Genomic DNA, 22,369 nt, shown 5'->3' on the forward strand with positions numbered 1-22,369 from the left:
TCCTCGCACGTGTGGTTGTAGCTAGCCCTTTAACACTTCGGTTTTATCCTTCTTTTCTTCATTGCCTTGGAGAACTTCTTCTTATATTTTTTGTGCCCTTTTCCTTGCCTTGTACCTTCGCAGATTTCAGAGGAATGCTTTGTCTTTTTCAGGGAGTGGAAAACCTCTATATATAGAGGTTTGTCCCTCCTTTTAGGACGACTTGTAGCTTTGAGGCTGACTTGATTTTCTTGTTGCAATAGGTGCTTTTAATAGTGCCATTGCTTTTTTGATGGTGTCTATGCTTGGAGGATACTTGACTTTGCTGGAGGGGTCTTTTTTAACTTTTATACATGAATATACATAATGTAAAATACCCTTAAGGTATTCAACATAATTATTTTGGCTCTTTGATTCACCTATAGCACTTTGACATGTGCTAGACCTACTTCAATGAGCAAGAAACTCATTGACATATATTATAAAAATAATATTTATTTTCTTGAATAAATAAAAATATCAAAAGTACATTTATGAAGACCGAACCTAGTTACATTTCCTTCAACGCTCCCTCCTAACTAGGGAGGTATTCATACAATATTACAAGGTGTTTGGCTATTGTTTCAATCTTGAAGAATTCACATTAGAGAAATTGGATTAGCAATCCATCTATTATAGCATCATATCCATCAGCATTGTCATAGTGTAAGGCCTTGACTAACAACTCCATCTCTGCATGAGATAATGAGCTACAATATTGGCAAGACCAATGATATATAAACACCTTCATCATTGTCTCTCAAGGTATATACCCACTTGGGTGTTCACTGAGTATGACCTTCTAGGACTATTCTTATCTTGGGTTCCCAGCCCTCAATGAATATCGGTCCTCTTGCCTACTATTTTCTTGGATGTCCTACACATCTTCAAAGAGGATCAGATGCTAGATGATTACCTAATCCCCCCATTCTTTCTTCCCATGTGAAGACAAGAATGTTATTTCTATCTTGTGTCTACATTTCCATTCATGGCCTTCATCTAGACTTACGACTGTTAGTCCTGGTCTAGTGCATGACCCATGAAATGGAAAAACACAATTGTCACTCCTTTGTAATCAAGAGTGATAAAAAACTCCCTCTTGATCAGGGACCTGTCAGAGCTCCCTCTTAACTAGGGACTCTTTCATTCACCATCAACTTCTTCTTCATGGGTCCATCAACTACTTGATATCCTTCCTTCCTTTGATGTCACGAAGTCTTTGTTCAAACTTATTCTAGGTAGGGCACCATCCATCAATCACTTTCCTGGTTTGTCATGTCAATTCTCCCTTCGTGTAAAGTGTCTTACTTGCCATGCATAATGTTTTCTTGTCATCTGGCTACTCCTTTGTCATTTTTCCATGCTTTGAAATAATTTGCTCATGGATGCTTTGTTGTACTTGCTTGTTTACATGATTCATCCTAGTAGCCCATTATGAATTCATCCTGATATTGCTTCAACATTGCTTTTTATTTTGGATTTTAGAGATCTGTGGCTTGTGTCATTTTTATTGATCGGAGAATCCACAGTTTCAACATCTTTATACCAACGTTTCAAATCCCAAGTGGGATCCATCATCAGGGTTGAAGAATGATGATACAAGAAGAGCAGAAAACTTTTAATAAATACTAATGAGGAGGAATAATAATAGAGAACATAGAGTCGGCTTGGGAATTTTTAATTTTATTTTATATATTTTTATTTTATTTTATATATTTATATATTTATATATTTTATTTATATTTTATTCTTATTAATTATTATAAATAATTATTTTTTATAATAAATATTTAATTAATATTAATAATATTGTTGTTATACATGTAAATCATTATAAATAATTAATATGTTTACAATAAATTAATTATTAAACCTAATGATCATAATCATAATTTCTGTTATTCATATTAGTTACTAATTCCTTAAACAAAGATGATATTAATAATTAAAATATTAATTAATCAAATTAAATTAGAATGAAACTACATTCATAGAAATCAATTATTATAAATAATTAATTAATATTGTATAATAAATAATTAATTATTATTAAATATTATTAATAATTAAATATAATAATAATTAATTAATTAATTAATTAATAAACTAATTAATATATTAATATAATTATTATAAAATTTTTTTTTATTTTATATTAGAAAATTTTTTTAGGTGATTAGGCTTAGGGTTGACTAATATAATAATTAATTAATTAATATGTTTAAGTCATATTAACTAATTAATATAACAAACAAATTAATAATTATTATTAATGATTAATAATTAATTTTATAGTTATAATAATTCATAATAATGACCAATTGTTATTGATTAATTGTCCCATAAAATGATGATTAAAATATAATAATAATTATTAATTGATTAATTAATATATTGATTAGGAATTAATAAAATTATAATTATTAAATAGATTAAATTATAGGAGATTAGAATCTAAAGATGACAAAAATAATGATGATTAACTAAATAATATTTAGTCATATTAATTACTTAATAAATTAATACAAATTAATAATTAATATTTATGGCTAACTAATATTCAAAAAATTATTTAATATAATAGCTAATAAAATAATATAAGACTAATCAAATGTTAAATAATAATTTATTAATAATTAGAATAAATGATAATACATAAATATTTTAATAATTAATTAATTAGTATAATAATAAATATGTTAAATAATATAATAATTATAAATTTATTAAGTAAATTAATTAAATTTTAATTTTAATTTTAATTTTATTTTATATATTTGAATAATATTAGTAATTATAAATGGTTAATATCTATGGTTAATTAATATAATAAAATATATTCATTAAATTATTAAAGAAGACTTAATGATGAAATTAGAATGGGAGAAGGAGGGGGACAACATACCTGCATTACCTGCATTACCTGCATTACCTGCATTACCTGGGGATGGGTTGGCGACTTCTGATTTCTTTTATCACGGGGAGCCAGCTTCTGCTAATTTCCAAACCATTGTCTCTGTTCAGATTCTCAGGATGCTTAATAATCTCAAGAGCTTCTCTGATCTTTCGTCTTTGATGATGCTCCTCTCTTGCGATAATGGATGCGTTTTCTAGGCAAATATGGTGATTAGTCTTCAAGGAGTGTTCCGCCAATGCTGAGGTACGAGATCTTCCATTTCTGATATCAGCGCCATGTTCTTTGAGCCTTGTCTGGAGGGACCGACCAGTTTCACCTATGTAGCTTTTTCCACAAGAGCAGTCTATTTTATAGACTCCTTTCAGTTGAAGGTTGTCAATATCATCTTTAACGGACTTCAAACTATGTCTGATGGTACCCGGGGCTGAGAAGTGAGTGATAATGTTTTTCTTTCTTAGGACTTTAGCGATTTTGTCAGTAACACCATGGATATAAGGTAGAAAAATCTTACCCTGAGGCTGGTCTTGCGTCTTATGCTCATGGGATGACAACTTTCTTTCAGCTCTCTCAAAGGCTTTTTTAATTTCATGCTCTTTGTAGCCTATCCTCTTGAAAGCTGAAGCCAAATGATTCTTTTCTTCATTTAGGTGTTCTGAGTCGGAAATTCGAAGGGCTCTGGTGGCAAGGGTATTTAGAACACCAAACTTTTGGGCCGGGTGATGGTGGGAATCCGCATGGAGGTAACTTTCTGTGTGTGTTGACTTTCTGAAAACCTTGTGGCCTAAAGAGCCATCTTCCTTTCTCATGATTAGAACGTCCAAAAATGGAATGCTCTTGTTTTCTTCAAGTTCCATCGTAAATTTTATCTCTGGAGAGATGGAATTTAAGTGAATGAAAAACTTATCAAGTTCAGCTCTACCATGCGTCCATTTTATGTTGGTGTCATCGACAAACCGCTTCCACCATGCCGGCTTTAAAGGATAAGATTCCAGGGCCTTCTTTTCAAAGTGCTCCATGTATAGGTTGGCTACGATCGGAGATAGGGGTGATCCCATTGCCACACCTGATGTCTGCTCATAAAATATTCCTTGGAAGGTGAACACTGTAGACCTCAGGCAGATTTCAGCCAGCTTCGCAGTCTCAGGATCAGTAACACCTTTTATAACCTGAATGGCTTCTTCAAGAGGAATCTTTGTGAATAAGGATACCACGTCAAAGCTAACAAGAATGTCGTCACGCTCCAAGCTAATAAGGATACCTTTTATTTTGTTGGATGGCTTCTTCATCATGACATATTTGTAGAGTAGAATCAATTATCTACATCTATTATATCTCCAAGGTCTTCATAGATGTCAAGGTTCCTTCCTTCCTTTGTCAGAGTTGTTCCACCTTCTTTCGGGAGATATCTTCAAAGTATCTTGTCAGATAGTGATTCTCTGTGATCATGGTGTTCTTCACATGCTTGATCTCTTTCTTAATTTGTTCCTTCTTAGATAGATAGGTCAACCATCTTGTGATTCTTGTGAGAACATTTATTTCTTCATTGCTTTCTTTCTGGTCTAGTAAGCATTTCTTCTTGCTTCGTAGTTAGCAATCTTATATTCCTTATGTGAGCATATTCTTTTGTTGACCTTCATTGCATTGTAGTACATGCCTTCGAGCATGTTCTTGGTGAAAGAGATTTTTTCATACTTGATCATCTTATAGAACTATTCCCATCACTCAATAATATACCAATGATAACATGACTAAAATTTGACACATACAGGCCTCATCTTGATTCTCCTTTGATCATCTTAGCTTCATTTCATTGCCCTTGCCTTTCTTGCTTCATCTTAGCTTGCCTGCATATCATCGTTTTCTTGAATCCCATTAATGGGATTCCGAATGAGACATCTGCTTTGATTTATGAACCTTCTTTTGAAGATTCCATCATAAGATCTTGAAGACCCTTGCCTTGCAAATGTTTTTGTTTCTTTTGATGATGGAGGTCTCCTAAAATTCTTAATCATGATCAATTTTTCTTTCATCGCAGATGAGATCTTATACTAGGTATGCTCCTTCTATATGAATATCTTGAGTTATATCTACCATGCTCCTATATTCTAGAAGATATTTCTAACCATGTATTTTATTTTCATTTATAGATGCTATTCTGACATGAGTATCTAGAACTCTATGTACTCCATGCTTCTAGATTCTAGAAGAGGTTTCTAGCCATGCAATTCCTACATGCTTGTATCCTACTCAAAACTTTGAAAGAATACTTAAAGTAAATAGTTTTGACTTAGTCATAATAGAGATTCGAAGAATCTTCCTTCTTTTGCTTCTTTCCTTCTTCTTTCACCTCTTGAGTTATATGAGCTTCTTCCCTCTTTCTTTTGTTGTTTTTGTCCTTCTTAAGCTTAGGACAATTCCTTTTGTAATGTCCATATTCTTGGCATCCAAAACATTATATTTTGGACATGTCTTTGTTGTTTGTTTTTCGTGGACCAAATTTGCCAAATTTTCCCCTTCTCTTGGCCATGGTATCAAATGCTTGCTCCTTTGATCCCACATCTTCCTTTGCTTTAAGTCTGGTTTCCTCTGTCCTACATAGAGACCACATTTCACTTAGAGTGGTTGCTTCCTTCTTGGAATATATGTTTGATGTGAAGTTGCCCCAATCCTCAGGTAGAACATTGAGTACTACAGTTGTCTCTCTCTGTCAGAGATGACTTCCCCAAGCTCTTGAAGTTGATCTCTCATTTAAGAGATTTTCACGAAGTAGAGAGTTATTCATTCCTTTGTTATCTTCATCTTGTATAATTCATTCCTCAAAGATATTACTTGTCCAATTGTGGATACTGAGAACAACTATACTAGCTTATCATAAATTTATTTTTATGTCTCAAATTTGGAGACATAAGGAATGAGAGAGTCTTTGATGGATTCTATTAGAATATTTTGAGCTCTTGTCTCATCCTTATTGTACTTAGATAAGGCTAGAGTTTGTTCCTTATAAGGGATAGTGATATTCCCTTTGACATGGTCTAGGAGTTCATTCTCCTTGAGAAGTAGATCAATCCTCTTCTTCCATGCAAGAAAGTTATTGGTACCTACCAATTTGTTGCTTTCCTTGCAAAAGACATTGATGTATATTCATAAGGGGACATGTACTTACTTGATAGATTTTGAGATGTAATGGATTTGCTTCCTCCTTGAAGACTTGATGACTTGCCTTCCTTGGATCTTGATGTTCTTCAAGTTGCCTTTTCCAAGTGGAATTGCTTGATGTAGCTTGATGTAGGTCCTGCTTCAATCTGCTCTTCTTTTTAGGTGCCTTTATGTAAGGTTCATCTTCTTGCTATGTATACCTCCTATATGAATTATGGATTGTAGTCCTTCTCGTACTTGAAGTGATTGAGACTTCTAGGCTTGATGCTTCAAACTTGTAGATGCTTCTCCTTGATGAGTGTTCTTGAGTTTCCCTTTCCTTGATGTGTCACCTTAGCTATGATACCATGTTGAAGAATCTAGGGAAAAGTAGTGTAGTGTGATTCTTCGTTACTTGATAATAATTTGTGGAGTATTTTTATTTTTCCTTATTAAGTTATTCTTCTTCTTCTTATTATTAGTAAATATGTGTGTACTTCATCAAATTTCTACCAAAAACATAAGAAAGAACACAAGATGTTAGCTCTCTACCAGGGCCAAAATCTCTCTTCTCTTGAGAGGAAAACCCTTTAGTGAATTTCTCTTATTGAAGCTTTTATTAATCAATTACAAACCCTAGACCCTTGACTAAAAGATCCTCCAAGCATAAGTCAAGTCATTTCAAGATCACTTCCTCTTGCAACACTTCGTCCTCTTCCTTCGAGCACTTTGTCTTCCTTCCTTTGGCACTTCTTCCGACAATTGTAGAAAACTTAGATTGTGTGTTCTAGGATGAATCTTGACCTTTTATTCTTGCGCTTGAGATGGAGCATTTCTAACTTAAGATGATGACCTTATAGCCTCCCAACCAAACCTTCTTTTCTTTTGACAACTATTGTAGACTTTGTGTAGCAACAATGCAGCCCTAATTCTTCGCACGTGTGGGGGATTCTCTTCACAAAACTACGTTAGGCTTATCTTCCACCCTTCGCTTGCATGTCCTTCTTCCACGCTTGAGAGAGAGGCCTTCTAGAACTAGTTTTAACCCTAAACAATGATGGTGTCATAACCACAAAGATTGCTTCCCCTGTCCTCGCACGTGTGGCTGTAACTAGCCCTGTAACACTTTGGTTTTATCCTTCTTTTCTTCGCTGCCTTGCAGACCTTCTTCTTGTCTTTTTGGTGCCCTTTTCCTTGCCTTGTATCTTCCCATATTTCATAGGAATGCATTGTCTTTTTTAAGGAGTGGACAACATATATATATAGAGGCGTGTCCCTCCTTTTAGGCCAACTTGTAGCTTTGAGGCCAATTTGATTTTCTTGCTGTAATAAGTGCTTTTAATAATGTCCTTACTTTATTGATGGTGTCTATGCTTGGAGGATACTTGACTTTGATTGGAGGTGAATTCTTTGACTTTTATACATGAATATACATAATGTTACATACCCTTAAGGTCTTCAACATAATTCTTTTGACTCTTTGACTCACCTATAACAATTTGACATGTGCTAGACCTACTTCAATGAGCAAGAAACTCATTGACATATACTATATAAACAATACTTCTTTTATTGAATAAATACAAATGCCAAAAGTACATTTATGAAGACCGAACCTAGTTATATTTCCTTCAACACTCCCTCTTACCTAGGGAGGTATTCATACAATATTACAAGGTGTTTGGCTATTGTTTCAATCTTGAAGAATTCACATAAGAGAACCCATATTAGCAATCCATCTGTTATAGCATCATATCCATCAACATTGTCATAGTGCAAGGCCTTGACTAACAACTACATCTCTTCATGAGATCATGAGCTACAATGCTGGCGAGACCAATGATTTATAGACACCTTTATCGTTGTCTCTCAAGGTATATATCCACCCAGGTGTTCACTAAGTATGACCTTCTAGGACTATTCTTATCTTGGGTTCCCAGCTCTCAAAGAATATCGGTCCTCTTGACTACTCTTATCTTGGATGCCCTACACATCCTCAAAGAGTATTGGATTCCAGATGATTACCTAATCCTCCCATTATTTCTTCCCAAGTGAAGACAAGAACTTTGTGTCTATCTTGTGTCTACATTTCCGTTCATGTCCTTCATCTAGACTTACGACTATTAGTCCTAGTCTAGTGCATGACCCCTTAAATGGAAAAACACAATTGTCACTCCTTTGTAATCAGGGGTGATCCAAAACTCCCTCTTGATCAAGGAATTATCAGATCTCCACCTTAACTAGGGACTCTTTCATTTATCAACAACTTCTTCTTCCTGGTTCCTTCAACTACTTGATCTCCTTCCTTTCTTTGATGTCATGAAGTCTTTGTTCAAACTTCTTCTAGGTAGGACACCATCAATCGATCACTTTCCTAGTTTGTCATGTCATTTCTTCCTTCATGGAAAGTGTCTTACTTGCCATGCATCAGGTTTTCTCGTCATCTGGCTACTCCTTTGTCATATGTTGATTATTGGGAATACTTTTCTCATGGATGCTTCGTTGTACTTTCTTGTTTACATGCTTCGACCTAGTAGCCCATTATGAATTCATCTTGATATTGCTTCAACATTGCTTTTTATTTTTCTGGATGGATTCTTCATCACGACATATTTGTAGAGTAGAATCAGTTATCTGCATCTTTTATATCTCCAAGGCCTTCATAGGTGTTAAGGATCCTTCCTTCCTTTATCAGAGTTGTCGTGCCTTCTTTTGGGAGATACCTTCAAAGTGTCTTGTTAGATAGTGATTCTCGGTGTTCATGGTGTTCTTCACGTGTTTGATCTCTTTCTTCATTTGTTCCTTCTAAGATAGATAGGTCAACCATCTTATGCTTCTTGTGAAAGCATTTATTCATTGCTGGCTTCCTAGTCTCGTTAGCATTTCTTCGTGCTTCATAGTTAGCAATCTTATGCTCCTTATGTGAGAATATTCTTTTGTTGACCTTCATTGCATTATAGTACATGACTTTGAGCATGTTCTTGGTGAAAGAGATTCTTTCATACTTGATCATGTTATAGAACTATTCCCATGACTCAATAATATACCAATGAAAACATGACTAAACTTTGATGCATACATACCTCATCTTGATTCCCCTTTGATCGTCTTATCTTCATTTGGTTGTCCTTGGTGAGGCCCTTATTGCTTCATCTTATCTTGCCTGCGTATCATCCTTTTCTTGAATCCCATGAATGGGATTCCCAATGAGACATCTGCTTTGGTTTATGAACCTTCTTTTGAAGATTCCATCATAGGATCTTGAAGACCCTTTCCTAGCAAATGTTTCTCTTTATTTTGATGATGGTGGTCTCTTAAGATTCTTAATCACGATCAATTTTTCTTTCATCGTGGATGAGATCCTATACTAGGTATGCTCCTTCTATATGAATATCTTGAGCCATATCTACCATGCTAGTATATTCTGTAATAAATTTCTAACCATGCATTTTGTTTTCATTTATAAATGCTATTCCTACATGAGTATCTAGAACTCTATGTTCTCCATGCTTCTAGATTCTAGAATAGGTTTCTAGCCATGCAATTCCTACATGGTCCTATCCTCCTCAAAGCTTTGAAATAAGACTTGAAGTAAATAGTTTTGACTTAGTCATAGTGGAGATCCGAAGGATATTCCTTATTTTGCTTCTTTCCTTCTTCTTCCACCTCTTGACTTATGTGAGCTTCTTCCCTCTTTCTTTTGTTGTTTTTGTCCTTCTTAAGCTTAGGACAATTCCTTTAGTAATGTCCATTTTCTTGGCATCCAAAACATTTTATTGTGGACATGTCGTTGTTGTTTGTTCTTCGTGGACCAAATTTGCCAAATTTTCCCTTTCTCTTGTCCATGGTAGCAAATTCTTGCTCCTTTGATCCCACATCTTCCTTTGCTATAAGTCTAGTTTCCTCTGTCCTACATAGAGACCACATTTCACTAAGAGTGGTTTATTCCTTCTTGGAATATATGTTTGATGTGAAGTTGCACCAATCCTCATGTAGAGCATTGAATACTACAGTTTTCATCTCTCTCTCAGACATGACTTCCCCAAGTTCTTGAAGTTGATGTCTCATTTCAAATATTTTCTTGAATTAGGGAGCTATTCCTTCCTTTGTTATCTTCATCTTGTATAATTGATTCCTCAAAGATATTACTTCTCTAGTTGTGGATACCGAGAACAACTCTACTTTCTTATCATAAATTTCTTTTGATGTCTCGATTTTGGAGACATGAGGAATGAGAGAGTCTTTGATGGATTCTGTTAGAATCCTTTGAGCTCTTGTCTCATCCTCATTGTACTTAGCTAAGGCTTGAGTTTGTTCCTTAGCAGGGATAGCGATATTCCATTTGACATGTTCTAGGATTTCATTCTCCTTGAGAAGTAGATCAGTCCTCTTCTTCCATGTAAGAAAATTATAGGTACCTACCAATTTGTTGCTTTCCTTGCAAAAATATGTTGATGTATATTCAGAAGGGGGCATGTAATTACTTGATAGATTTTGAGACGTAATGGGTTTTCTTCCTCCTTGAAGACTTTATGGCTTGCCTTCCTTGGATCTTGATGTTCTTAAAGTTTTTTTTTCCAAGTGGACTTGCTTGATGAAGAGATTTGTTTGATGACTTGTAGCTTGATGTAGGTCCTGCTTCAATCTTCTCTTCTTTGTAGGTGCCTTTATGTAAGTTTCTTCTTCTTGCTATGTATACCTCCTTTATGAATAATAGATTGTAGACCTTCTCATCCTTGAAGTGATTGAGACTTATAGGCTTGATGCTTGAACCTTATAGATGCTTCTCCTTGATGAGTGTTCTTGAGATTCCCTTTCCTTGATGTGTCACCTTAGCTCTCGTACCATGTTGAAGAATTTAGGGAAAAGTAGTGTAGTGTGATTCTTCGTTATTTGATAATAATTTGTGGAGTATTTTTTATTTTTCCTTATTAGCTTATTCTTCTTCTTCTTCTTGTTAGTGCATATGTGTGTACTTCATTAAACTGATACCAAAAACATAAGAACAAGAACACAAGATGTTGGCTCTCTGCCAGGGCCAAAATCTCTCTTCTCTTGAGAGGAAAACCCTTTAGTGAATTTCTCTTATTGAAGCTTCTATTGATCAATTCCAAACCCTAGACCCTTGATTAGAAGATCCTCCGAGAACAAGTCAAGTCCTTTCAAGATCACTTCCTCTTTTAACACTTCGTTCTCTTCCTTCCAACACTTTGTCTTCCTCTCTTCGGCACTTCTTCCAAGAACTGTAGAGACTTGACATTGTGCGCTATAGGATGAACCTTGATCTTTTCTTCCTTTGCTTGAGATGGAGTCTTTCTAACTTAAGATGATGACCTTATAGCCTCCCAACCGAGCCTTCTTTTCTTTTGACAACTATTGCAGGAAACATTGATGCATCCTTAATTCTTTGCATGTGTGGGGGATTCTCTTCACAAAACTATGTTAGGCTTATCTTCCACCCTTCGCTTGCATGCCCTTCTTCCACACTTGAGAGAGAGGCCTTGTAGGCCTAGTTTGCACCCTAAACAATGAGATATGGTGAACTGTAATTTACTGCTGCCATAACCGCATGGATTGCTTCTCCTTTCCTCACACGTGTGGCTGTAACTAGCCTTTTAACACTTCGGTTTTATCCTTCTTTTCTTCGCTGCCTTGGAGACCTTCTTCTTGTATTTTTGGTGCCCTTTTTCTTTCCTTGTACATTCATAGATTTCAGAGGAATGCATTTTCTTTTTGAGGTAGTGGACAACCTCTATATATAGAGTTTTGTCCCTCCTTTTAGTCCGACTTGATTTTCTTGCTGCAATAGGTGCTTTTAATAGTGCCATTGCTTCTTTTGATGGTGTCTATGCTTGGAGGATACTTGACTTTGCTTGGGGGTGTCTTCTTTAATTTTTATACATGAATCTACATAATGTAACATACCCTTAAGGTCTTCAACATAATTCTTTTGACTCTTTGACTCACCTATGGCACTTTGACATGTGCTAGACCTACTTCAATGAGCAAGAAGCTCATTGACATATATTATAAAAATAATATTTCTTTTCTCGAATAAATATAAATATCAAAAGTACATTTATGAAGACCGAGCCTAGTTAGATTTCCCTCAACGTGAGGTAAGATTTGAAGTTATTTCAATTTATTTTGAATCTAATGGAAATTATGTGTTTGGTACAAGAATGCATGAACATGCTCGGTTGGGTGGTTGAAATCGCTTGCAATAATTAGCAGCATCAACAAAAGGAATTGGAAAATGCAGCAGTATTTTGGTAAAGAACTTCAGGAGTAGGGCCATTGTGGGACACTGGTCCCCAATAGTGTCCATTGATTGCCATGAGCATGTTATGACCGGTATGATGGTTTTAAGGTAGGGATATGCCTTGGTATTTGTATATTCCAATGCGAGGAATCCTTGCCAAGGGATGGACTGACCGTAATGGGGGTGCCAACGAAACTTGGGAGGTGAGTGACTGCACGGATGGGGTCATCGAATTTCCTGAGGGATTGTGTAACAGAGAAGGGAAGATTGCATATATTTTTGTTTTTTTCATTAGCATTGCCAAATGGAATCAGATGCGCATTGAGAGTGCGCCTTGGAACAATGAGCCGATAACTGTTCGCTAAGGGGACAAGTGGCTTAGGATTGTAGCGCGGGGCGTTGGATGCAGATTTGATTTTGCAGTGGATTTTGGACTTCCTGGGAAAGAGGTGAATCCTGGTATTACTTTGAGGGTGGAGGTTTGAGCCTCTGGATTCCCTTGTTGATTGATACATGCATCGTATACTTTATTTGCTGGTTTAGAAAATGTACATATGTGGTTATTGTAAATATTGTAATAAGTTGTGTTATAAAGCTCTAGTATGTGGTATGGTTGTTATTTGGTCATGTTGTCATGATGTTTTTCTTTTGAGAAGGTCATTCCTTATAAATACTGCAACGAGCTATGTTATAAAGCTCCATGGGCAATATGTTTTGTTTTTAGTAATCTTGTAGTTATAGGTGTTGTTGAACACGGAGGACGGTGTTCCCTTGGGGGGGGGGTTTCTGTAACAACCCTAGTGAAAATTCCATGTACATACATACATACATACATACATACATACATATACATATACATATACATATACATATACATATACATATACATATACATATACATATACATATATATATATATATATATATGGCCATGGTGATGGGGCACATATTCCAAGTTGAGTGTTGTGCAAGACATCTTAGGGGGTGTTCATTTGGTTGTTTATGGCTAAGGAAATGGCTAAGGCTTTGGAAAGGCAAATTGACATTTTTGGCACATTTATTTATGAAAATAAAGGAAATTCGTAGAAAAGTAAGGTGAAAGGTCACAGGTTGCATGTGAGGAGGAAAATGAAGAAAATAGAGGCCTCGTTAATAAAAAGGCTTATGAGGATCAGTTGGCAAGCTCTTGGTCTATGTAAGCTCTTGGCTTAATCTTTTGCTATGGTTATGCATGGGATCAAGAAAAGCAACGAAGGCAAGAATAGGGAAGGAGCAACCAGGGAAAGGCAGGATCAAGCAGCTACAACAAGATTCATTACATGTATCAGTTTGCATGTGTATTTTCCTTGCTAGATTTGGCATGCATGGTATTGCATGTGGTTCTTTTGCTGTTGTGGCATGGGTTTTTCCAGGTGTAACAGTGTTTTCAACCTAACCTTTCCATTTCTAGATAGCCATGGTGTGATGGGATTATCATGTTTTGGTTGAATTGGAATGCCAGATGGATTAAAAGTTGAGTGGGGCGGATATTTGAATGATAGAGCACATGGCCTAGTGGTCCCTGAAACAGAATGTGGATCACAGTAAAGCCATTGGCCTAGTGACCCCTAAGCCAAACAGTGGGTTGCGGTAAAGCCAAGATTGTGTTGCCTCAGTGGGCCTAGGAATCCTTGCCAGTGAATGGCCGGGTGTACGGTAAATCCAAGAGGTGATTTGCTCTTTGTTGGGCCTAGTAATCTCGGGTTTGGGATATGCGGTAAAGCATGGAGAGTGGGTCTTGGTTTAGGGCCTAGTGATTCAGGTTTGGATTGCAGTAAAGCCTAAGAGACTAGGAGACAGTAAAAGTCCTCACGGTGTAGGTGAAGAAATTTGGTGGCATCCATGCTTGTCTGGCCTAGTGATCGGGTGGAGATCACGGTAAAGCCTGATATGATGTGTTCATTATGTTGGCCTAGTGATCCGAGATGGATTATAGTAAAGCTTGGTTTCTATTGATGAGGGTGAGCTGGTTTAGCATCGGTATGCCCTGATTGGTTCTTTTGGTTTGAGTCCCACATTCATGCTTGGAATATGGCATGGGGTGAATGGTTCAAGAGAGATTTGGTTCAGTAGGACCCAAGGGAAAGCTATCTAAAGTGTTGGATTGTTTCCTGAGGGTCTTGAAGCTATTGTTGAATGTTTGTGTGTTATGTTTCCATCGATTCCACTTCCTTAAGGTCACATAGGAGGTAGAATCCAATCTTAGTAGCCTCTCGTCGCGTGTTTACCCTGACCAGACGATTGCTTGGATAGATGTGGGAGGAGGGTGTTACAATATCTTTTTACTTTTTTCTTATTTATTAACTTCTTCACTTATTATTCTATTTGTATATCATCAAACAACTACCAAAATGAGAAGAACACATAAAGTAGGATGCAAGCTAGGGTTGAAACCTCCCCACTTGAGAGGAAAACCCGTAAATCTCTTCTCTTCTTATATATTCTTCAATTGACGAATTCCACGACCTCTGGATGAAGATCAATACCTTCCAAGACCAATTCCAACCCTTCCGTATGATGTTCTTCCTTAGATCAAGTCAAAATTAGTCAAATCTCTTCCAGTAGCACAACTTGGACCTCTAGCCTAAGAATTTTTGCCTCTACTGCAGGTCTGAAATTTTGACCCCCACAACAATAGTCACTACCACATGTGTGAGCATGTTCTTGCCTCCCAGGGCTTCCTCAAACCTTCGCTTAGATTTCTCCTTATTCTAGTGCTTGAGGAAGACTCAATGTGACCTTTGTTGACCTTCTTTCTCTTCCTTCTTCAACATTGAACTTGCAGAAGAAAAAACCCTAGTTCAGCAACAGAAACCCTAGCCTTACTTCGCACGCGTGAGAGAGAAATAACCCAGGACAAGATTTATTCATCCCCGTCCTTCTTCATTTCATTTCTCGCTCTTCTTCTTCACTTGGATGAGTGAGTGAATGAATGTCTTCCAAGGAGGTCGATTTCCATCCTTTATATAGTCTTCTTAAGGTGGACGTGGCTCCTTAATTTAGGCCGACTTCCCAGCTGCTAGGCCAACTTGGTCTTGAAGGGTATTTTGAAACTTTTAATAACAAAAAAAAATTCCTTACAAGTTACAATGTGCTTGATGGGGTCTTCAACTTAGGACAATGACTCTTTTGACTTCTTGACTTAGGACAAACCCTAGAAGCACTCAATGGGTGCTTGACCTCTAAAATAAAATACCTTGAGCATGAAACCCATGCGCCAAGAATAATAATAATAGTTTTTCTTTCATTTTACAATATACAAGAATCAAAAGTACATTTCATATTTATGAAAACCGAACCTAGTTACACATTTTTCAACAGAAGATCGATGATAATTACATCCACAAAATATTTGTACCAGGAAAATTCACCTGAAGGGATCACTTCATGTCAGCTCAACCATGAAGCATAACCCTGAGAGTGTTGAGAGAATTGAACCCATGACATGTCAATAACAAGGGTGCTTTAATGACAGAAACTTGACTAATTGAGCTAACCCTCGGGGTTGACACAATGTAATAATTAAGAATGATGAGAAATTAATTATTATTAATAACATAGTAACATGCACACATAAATCACATGTGATTTATCACAAAAATCCGCAAAAGTTGGAAAAACTAGTCAATATATCTATTATTCCCTTTACCAAACCCATTACTCACTTATAAGCACATTACAATAGTTTCCCCAAGCCTTTTAAAGGCTTCATTACATGTAATTAATGGGCTCAATACCACAAGTCACTAATACCATGTGCATAAAACCACCACTATCAACCTAACAACCTTGACCTTTTTGTCAAGTTAAGTTTAACATAACATTCCATCCTTCAAACTTGAGTTGGGGTTTCCCTTGACCAAATCTGGCCAAACCAACCAAGTGAGCCTTCACCGTTGACCCCCAAGCCCCAACTTCTTTAACGTTTATAACCAAAGTATTCATGAATCTTACATGTCACCCTTTATCACTTAGGCCTATCTCTATAATTTATCAATTATTTACCAGGGTTACACATGCCTTACCTCGTGATACAGTTGTATGCCCATTTAAAATTGACTCGATTATAATACTTTTTTTTTTTAATGTTGTCATTTCCTTCAAGACTCCATGGGAGTGCACTCACCATGTCCATTACTTTGACCTCATCTTCTTTTGACATAGCAAGAGGTTTAATACTCGAGTCCATAGTCACCTATTGCTCCTTATCTACTGGAAGATCGTCCCTCCCGAGCTTCCACAACTCATTTGTCCATTGAACTTCTCGATCTCCACTCTATAACTACTCACCATTCTTTCAATACAAGAATCACCATTACAGAGCTCCCACTGAACATGTTTATCATAGGCCCAAACCAAGCCAAAGCCTTAGCAACAAAGGCATCCCCTGAAGCCAAAATCTTATCCCCATGCCAAATGTAAGAATTAAGAATACAAGAGAAAATAAGTATTAACAATAACATGCACGCATAAGTCACACACAATTTATCTTTGAAAACCTACACTAGGAAAGACTAGCCAATAGATCTATTATTCCCTGGACTAATCTTGATTAAGCGATCCAAGTGAGTATTCATTGCTCACCTCTAAGCACATTACAATGGAGTATCCCCGGGTCTTTTAATGGCTTCAATACATGTAATCCACAAGCACAACACCACAAATCATTAATACAATACACCTAAAACCACCATTATTAACCTAACAACTTTGATTCTTTCACTGAGTTAAGTTTAACCTAACACATATATATATTCTCTTAAGGAATGGTTCTCAAGGTGCATCAATCATATTAATTACCACATGATTCAACTCTTCACACATGATCTTAGTGGCATCAAGATGGGAGAGTTGAGGACATGCCATATCCTCTTTCACATGCAAACCTCTACTTTGCACATGGTTATTAAGTGTAATGAATGTGAAAAACATAAAATCTCTAGGGTAATGGTGAGGTCATTGTCCAAATTTGGGCATAAATTTAGTTGGATTTTAGAATGCCTAGTCATCTAGTAATTATCTCTTTTGTTTATAGGGGGCTTGTTGATCTTTGTATGATTTAATCTAAATGTGGTGAAGATCGGGTGTTGGATCTTGGTTGAATCTTTGAATTTATCATTACGTGGCGAAGTGTATTTCAATTCTAGTTTTTGCGCTTGTATTTTCTTGTTTGTCATGTTATGTGTGCTTGTTACTATGACCACCCTATGAGGGGCATCTAGTGAGGAAAATATGGATGAAAACCTCTGCAAATATTTTGGGTCATTATGGATTTTTAGAGGGTTTGGTGACACCATATTTGTTTCTTTGGACACGATTTCCCATGTTGGTTCAAATTTTCATTTCTAGCTTCAATTTGTAGGACTACTAAGCATGGAAAATAGAGATATGTTGGAATTCCAAAGAATTTTGAGAAGGCATGAGGACTTTATTCATTCCAATACAAGCTCTTATTCTCTATGACTTCTAAAGTCCATGAGAATACACATCACTAAATACCTTGCTTGTTGGTACAAGAAAAGAAGATGATTAATATACTTGAAATAAAATGCAATGTGCTTTTCAATCTACCTTCGAACCTCTGCATGGACACTCTATCCACTACTTCAAACAACAGGGCTATAGAGAATTCAGTTTAAGCTAGGGTAAAAGAGGATGAAACCATCCATTAACTGAAGAATCTAATAGAAATCGAGAACATGACTCCCCCTAGTGATATGATGGTTAGGAAGAATAAAATAATCTTCATGTTTATAATTAGTATTTATGCTTTTTGTATTTATTGGGTTGTTAAGTGTTTTTGTGAAACAAGCCACTTATAGTTTAACTTGAAACATTTACTATATAGTATAAGCTTATTTTTGTAACCTTAGAAAATTCTTTATGTAGAGTAGTTGCATGTATATCATTGTCAGAAATGGTTGTAGCTTTTTTATTATATAAAATACAAAATTTACATTTTGGTAAACAATATAGTTCATATAATATAAATACAAATTTTCAAATAAAAAAGTTAGTGAACAACATGTATGCTTTAATGGCTATGAAGAACACCTAAGATATATTGGAATTATGATGCATGTGTTGTCTTTGATGGCAACTCACTTGTAAGAACAAGTATATGGTAACTAGATGAATCCACAGGTTAGTTCAAAGATGAGAGAATGATGGAACAAATACCATAATGATGGGTCAAAGGTTTACATATCAGAATAAAATTTTTGATACAGGTGAATATTTGAAAATCTATACGTGGGTACGTCAAGGGCAAGTCGCGTATACACACAAGTTTGGTGAAGCAAAGTAGCGTATAGTTTTTGCACCATGCTATCCTAAATACCAGGCGTCCTTACCATGGTATTGGCCCATAGTAATGAGCGCAACAACAGATATTGATCCCGTCAAAGATTACCACCAACACTAGTGTAGTTTTGACCCGTGGTATTAAATAAGGGCTAAACTATATAAAGAGGTGAAGATCAATGTTGGGTCCCTATAATACTAGTGATTACCCCATTACTATTGTAGTTATACCCCTTATTTATATTGTTGTGCCCCCATTGCCCCCATATTGTTATTAATGTGCCCATAGAATCCCTCTATTGTTATTTTTGTGGCTTTATATTATTATTGTTAGGTCGGCTGGATTATATTGTGACTCCTTAGACTCCTATATATAGAAAGGAGGTTTTTTCATTTGAATCATCGAAGAATTGTTCATTTATGTAATGTAAAGGAGGTTTCCCCCTCGAAGAGGCTGAATTATAAGGCGTTGATCTATCTTTTCTATATTTTCTTGAGCTGGTTTCATAACATTTGGTATCAGAGCTTTGGATTCTAGGGTTTCGCTGCTCCAAACAGGTCATCGTGGAATTTTCGTTGTAATTTTTTTTTTTTTTTTTTTTTTTTTTTTTTTTTTGTGACATTTCAGAAGTCGCAAAAAAAAACCCATTTGAGAAGAAATCGCGTTGAACCTTGGGTCCGAATTTCAGAGCTTTTCGCGCGATATTTTCGGAGATATGATCTGAGGAAGTTGGTCTTTTTGCAGACTCCTGAATTACATTCAAAACAGGTGACCTGGGGAAAATCGTCATAACTTTCTCTCTGAGGATCAGATTGAAATTTCGTAAGAAGGTACAAAAGGAGGACGGACTGTAGTTTCTTGTATGCATTTTTCAGATCCATAGGTCGAAACAATGACTCGTGGCACGTCGTACAAGTTTGCTCTACTGAACTAGTCTATAAGCAAGTCACTGTGGGAGATTTCGTATAACTCTTCCTTGGAGAAACCAATTTGGGTCAGACTTGTGGCATTGGAAAGAGGACTCAGAAGGCTACTACAGGTCAAAATTTCAGAACTGGATGATCTGAAATTACAGAGATACATCTGATTCAATATCAGGCTTCTACAAAGTGAAAAAAGGTGTGTAGTTTTTTGTTTTTGTTTTTGTTTTTGTTTTTTTTTTTTTTTTTTTTTTTTTTAAATTTTTTTAATTTTTGCATAAGCTTGGTTTGAAGGAATTCAAAGGGCATAGTAAAGCATTATTATCGGTAACTGATGCCCCGAGGAAAGAAAATTCAAACACCTAGTAAGGAACCTGAAAGCTCTAGCATGACTCATGAAGAAGAGGAAGAAATGCTACATGATATAACAACATTACAAGAACAAGTGCAACAAATGTCACGCTCCCAAAAGCTAACAGAAGCTAAGATAAATGGCGTGGAATCTAAGATAAATGGCGTGGAATCTAAGATAAAGGGCATGCAAGCTAAGATGGATGATTTGAAGACAGTTTTGAGGACAGATTTGAAGACAGACATGGCAGATTTGAAGACAAATTTGACAAATTTTCTACAAGAAATACTTACTAATGGTGAAAAGGTTGTAAAGGAAACTCATGATGTGAACAAAAGAAATGTTAACCATGATTCCATAGACTCTAATGTTGGATCGAAGACCCACCATATTCCAAAAATCGATATGAGGAAGTTTGATGGCAAGGATCCCGCCACATGGATATTACAGATGGAGCAGTTCTTCGATCTCAATAATGTGCAAAACACACAAAAGGTACGTATGGAAACTTTATATTTGGAACCAAATCAGTTTGTATGGTATCAATGGCTTTGCTCTTGTAAACAATTTATCACTTGGGCAATTTTTACGGAAGAATTGATAGCACATTATGAGGATACAAAAAGCAACACTTTTTTTAGCCAATTGATAAGTCTCAAACAAAAGGGTTCAATAATGGAGCACATTGAGGAGTTCCAAAAATTGAACATAAGGGTAAAAGATATTCCAGAGGAGCATAGGATTGATGTGTTCATAGGGTCTTTAAAGGATAATATCCAACATGATGTTCACCTTTGGGAACCTGATTCATTAGAGAAGGCATTCAGGTTAGCAAGAAAAATGGAAAGCAAAATTATGGCAACCAGGAAGCATACCACTCACAACTATAAAGACGGAAGTGCAGTTGCCCCTAGTCTTCCACAACCTATAAGGTTGACACCAAAACAATTGGAAGAAAAAAGAGCAAAAGGGCTTTGTTATAGTTGTGATAACAAATACACTAAAGGTCATAAGTGTGCTGAGAAGAAATTATTCTACATAGATTGTGAAGAGGAAGAAGAAAAGGAGCAAGAAAGGTCAAAAGAAGAGGATATGCTCCAGGAACAAAGCCTAGATGAAGAACAAATAAATCCGACCATATCTTGTAATGCATTGGCGGGAATTACCACTCCTCAAACCATCAAGATAGAAGGACAAATCAAGAAGAAAAAGGTAATAGTGTTGATTGATTCAGGAAGCACCCACAATTTTATTCACTGTAGGGTAGCAAAAGAATTGAATTGCTTCCTATATCTAGCACCAGAGTGTCAAGTGATGATTGCAAATGGAGGAACAATAAATTGCTCTGGAAAGTGCCATAATATCAAGCTATCCATGGGAGAATATGTATTGACTATCCCAATGCTTTCCATTCCAATGGGAGGTGCTGATGTTGTACTAGGAGTCCAATGGCTACAATCCTTGGGTACAATAGCTTTTAATTTTCAAGAAATTTTCATCAAATTTTCTACGGAAGGAAAGGAAGTTGAATTATGGGGTATTGCAGGGAAACCAGGAAAGATAATCAACTCTAATGGTATGACAAAGCTTCTTAAAAAGGAGCAAAGGGGTGTAATTGCACAATTATGTTCGCTAGATGTTTCCACATTAGAATCATCTATTTCTCCAGATCTCCAAAATGTCCTAGACAATCATTCCAAGGTATTTGAGACTCCCAAAGGTCTCCCACCTATGCGTGATCATGATCACTCTATTCATCTGATTCCAGGAAGTGTTCCTCCAAACATCAGGCCATACAGATATCCCTATGTCCAAAAAAGTGAAATTGAACGTATGGTTGCAGAAATGCTAGAGGCTGGTATAATTCAACCGAGTCAAAGTTCTTTCTCTTCTCCAGTAGTATTGGTGCACAAGAAGGATGGATCATGGCGCATGTGTCCGGATTATAGGGAGCTCAACAAGCTCACTATTAAAGATAAGTTCCCCATTCCTGTCATTGATGAATTACAGGATGAATTGCATGGATCAATTTACTTCACCAAGTTGGATCTTCGTTCAGGATATCATCAAATCAGAATGAAGATTGAAGACATTCCGAAAACGGCATTTAGAACTCATGAGGGTCATTATGAATTTTTGGTCATGCCTTTTGGCCTTACCAATGCACCTTCAACATTTCAAGGTTTGATGAATTCAATTTTCAAACCATTCCTTAGAAAATTTGTGTTAGTATTTTTTGATGATATACTTATCTACAGCAAGTCTTGGAAGGATCATGTTGAACATGTTGACAGGGTGCTACAACTATTGGAGGAGAAACAATTATATGCAAAAAGATCCAAATGTTTCTTTGGAGTCCAGGAGGTGGAATATTTGGGTCATATTGTATCTCATGAAGGAGTTAAGGTAGACCCTAGCAAAA

General features: G+C 36.1%; 1 protein-coding gene across 1 annotated transcript in view; it reads right to left on the reverse strand.

Moving 5' to 3' along the window:
* LOC149152191 (methyltransferase FGSG_00040-like) overlaps positions 1–16,560 on the reverse strand; it is a 55,433-nt gene extending 38,873 nt beyond the window's left edge. Inside the window, exon 1 of the mRNA XM_089443408.1 lies at positions 16,498–16,560. Coding sequence (XP_089299534.1) covers positions 16,498–16,560 — 63 coding nt within the window. The remainder of the gene's footprint in view (positions 1–16,497) is intronic.
* Positions 16,561–22,369: the final 5,809 nt, after the last annotated feature.

The sequence above is a fragment of the Pinus tabuliformis genome, chromosome 9, assembly GCF_031772625.1.
Source record: "Pinus tabuliformis cultivar Carrire ecotype Pingquan chromosome 9, CPIR1, whole genome shotgun sequence".
Classification (NCBI taxonomy): Eukaryota; Viridiplantae; Streptophyta; class Pinopsida; order Pinales; family Pinaceae; genus Pinus; species Pinus tabuliformis.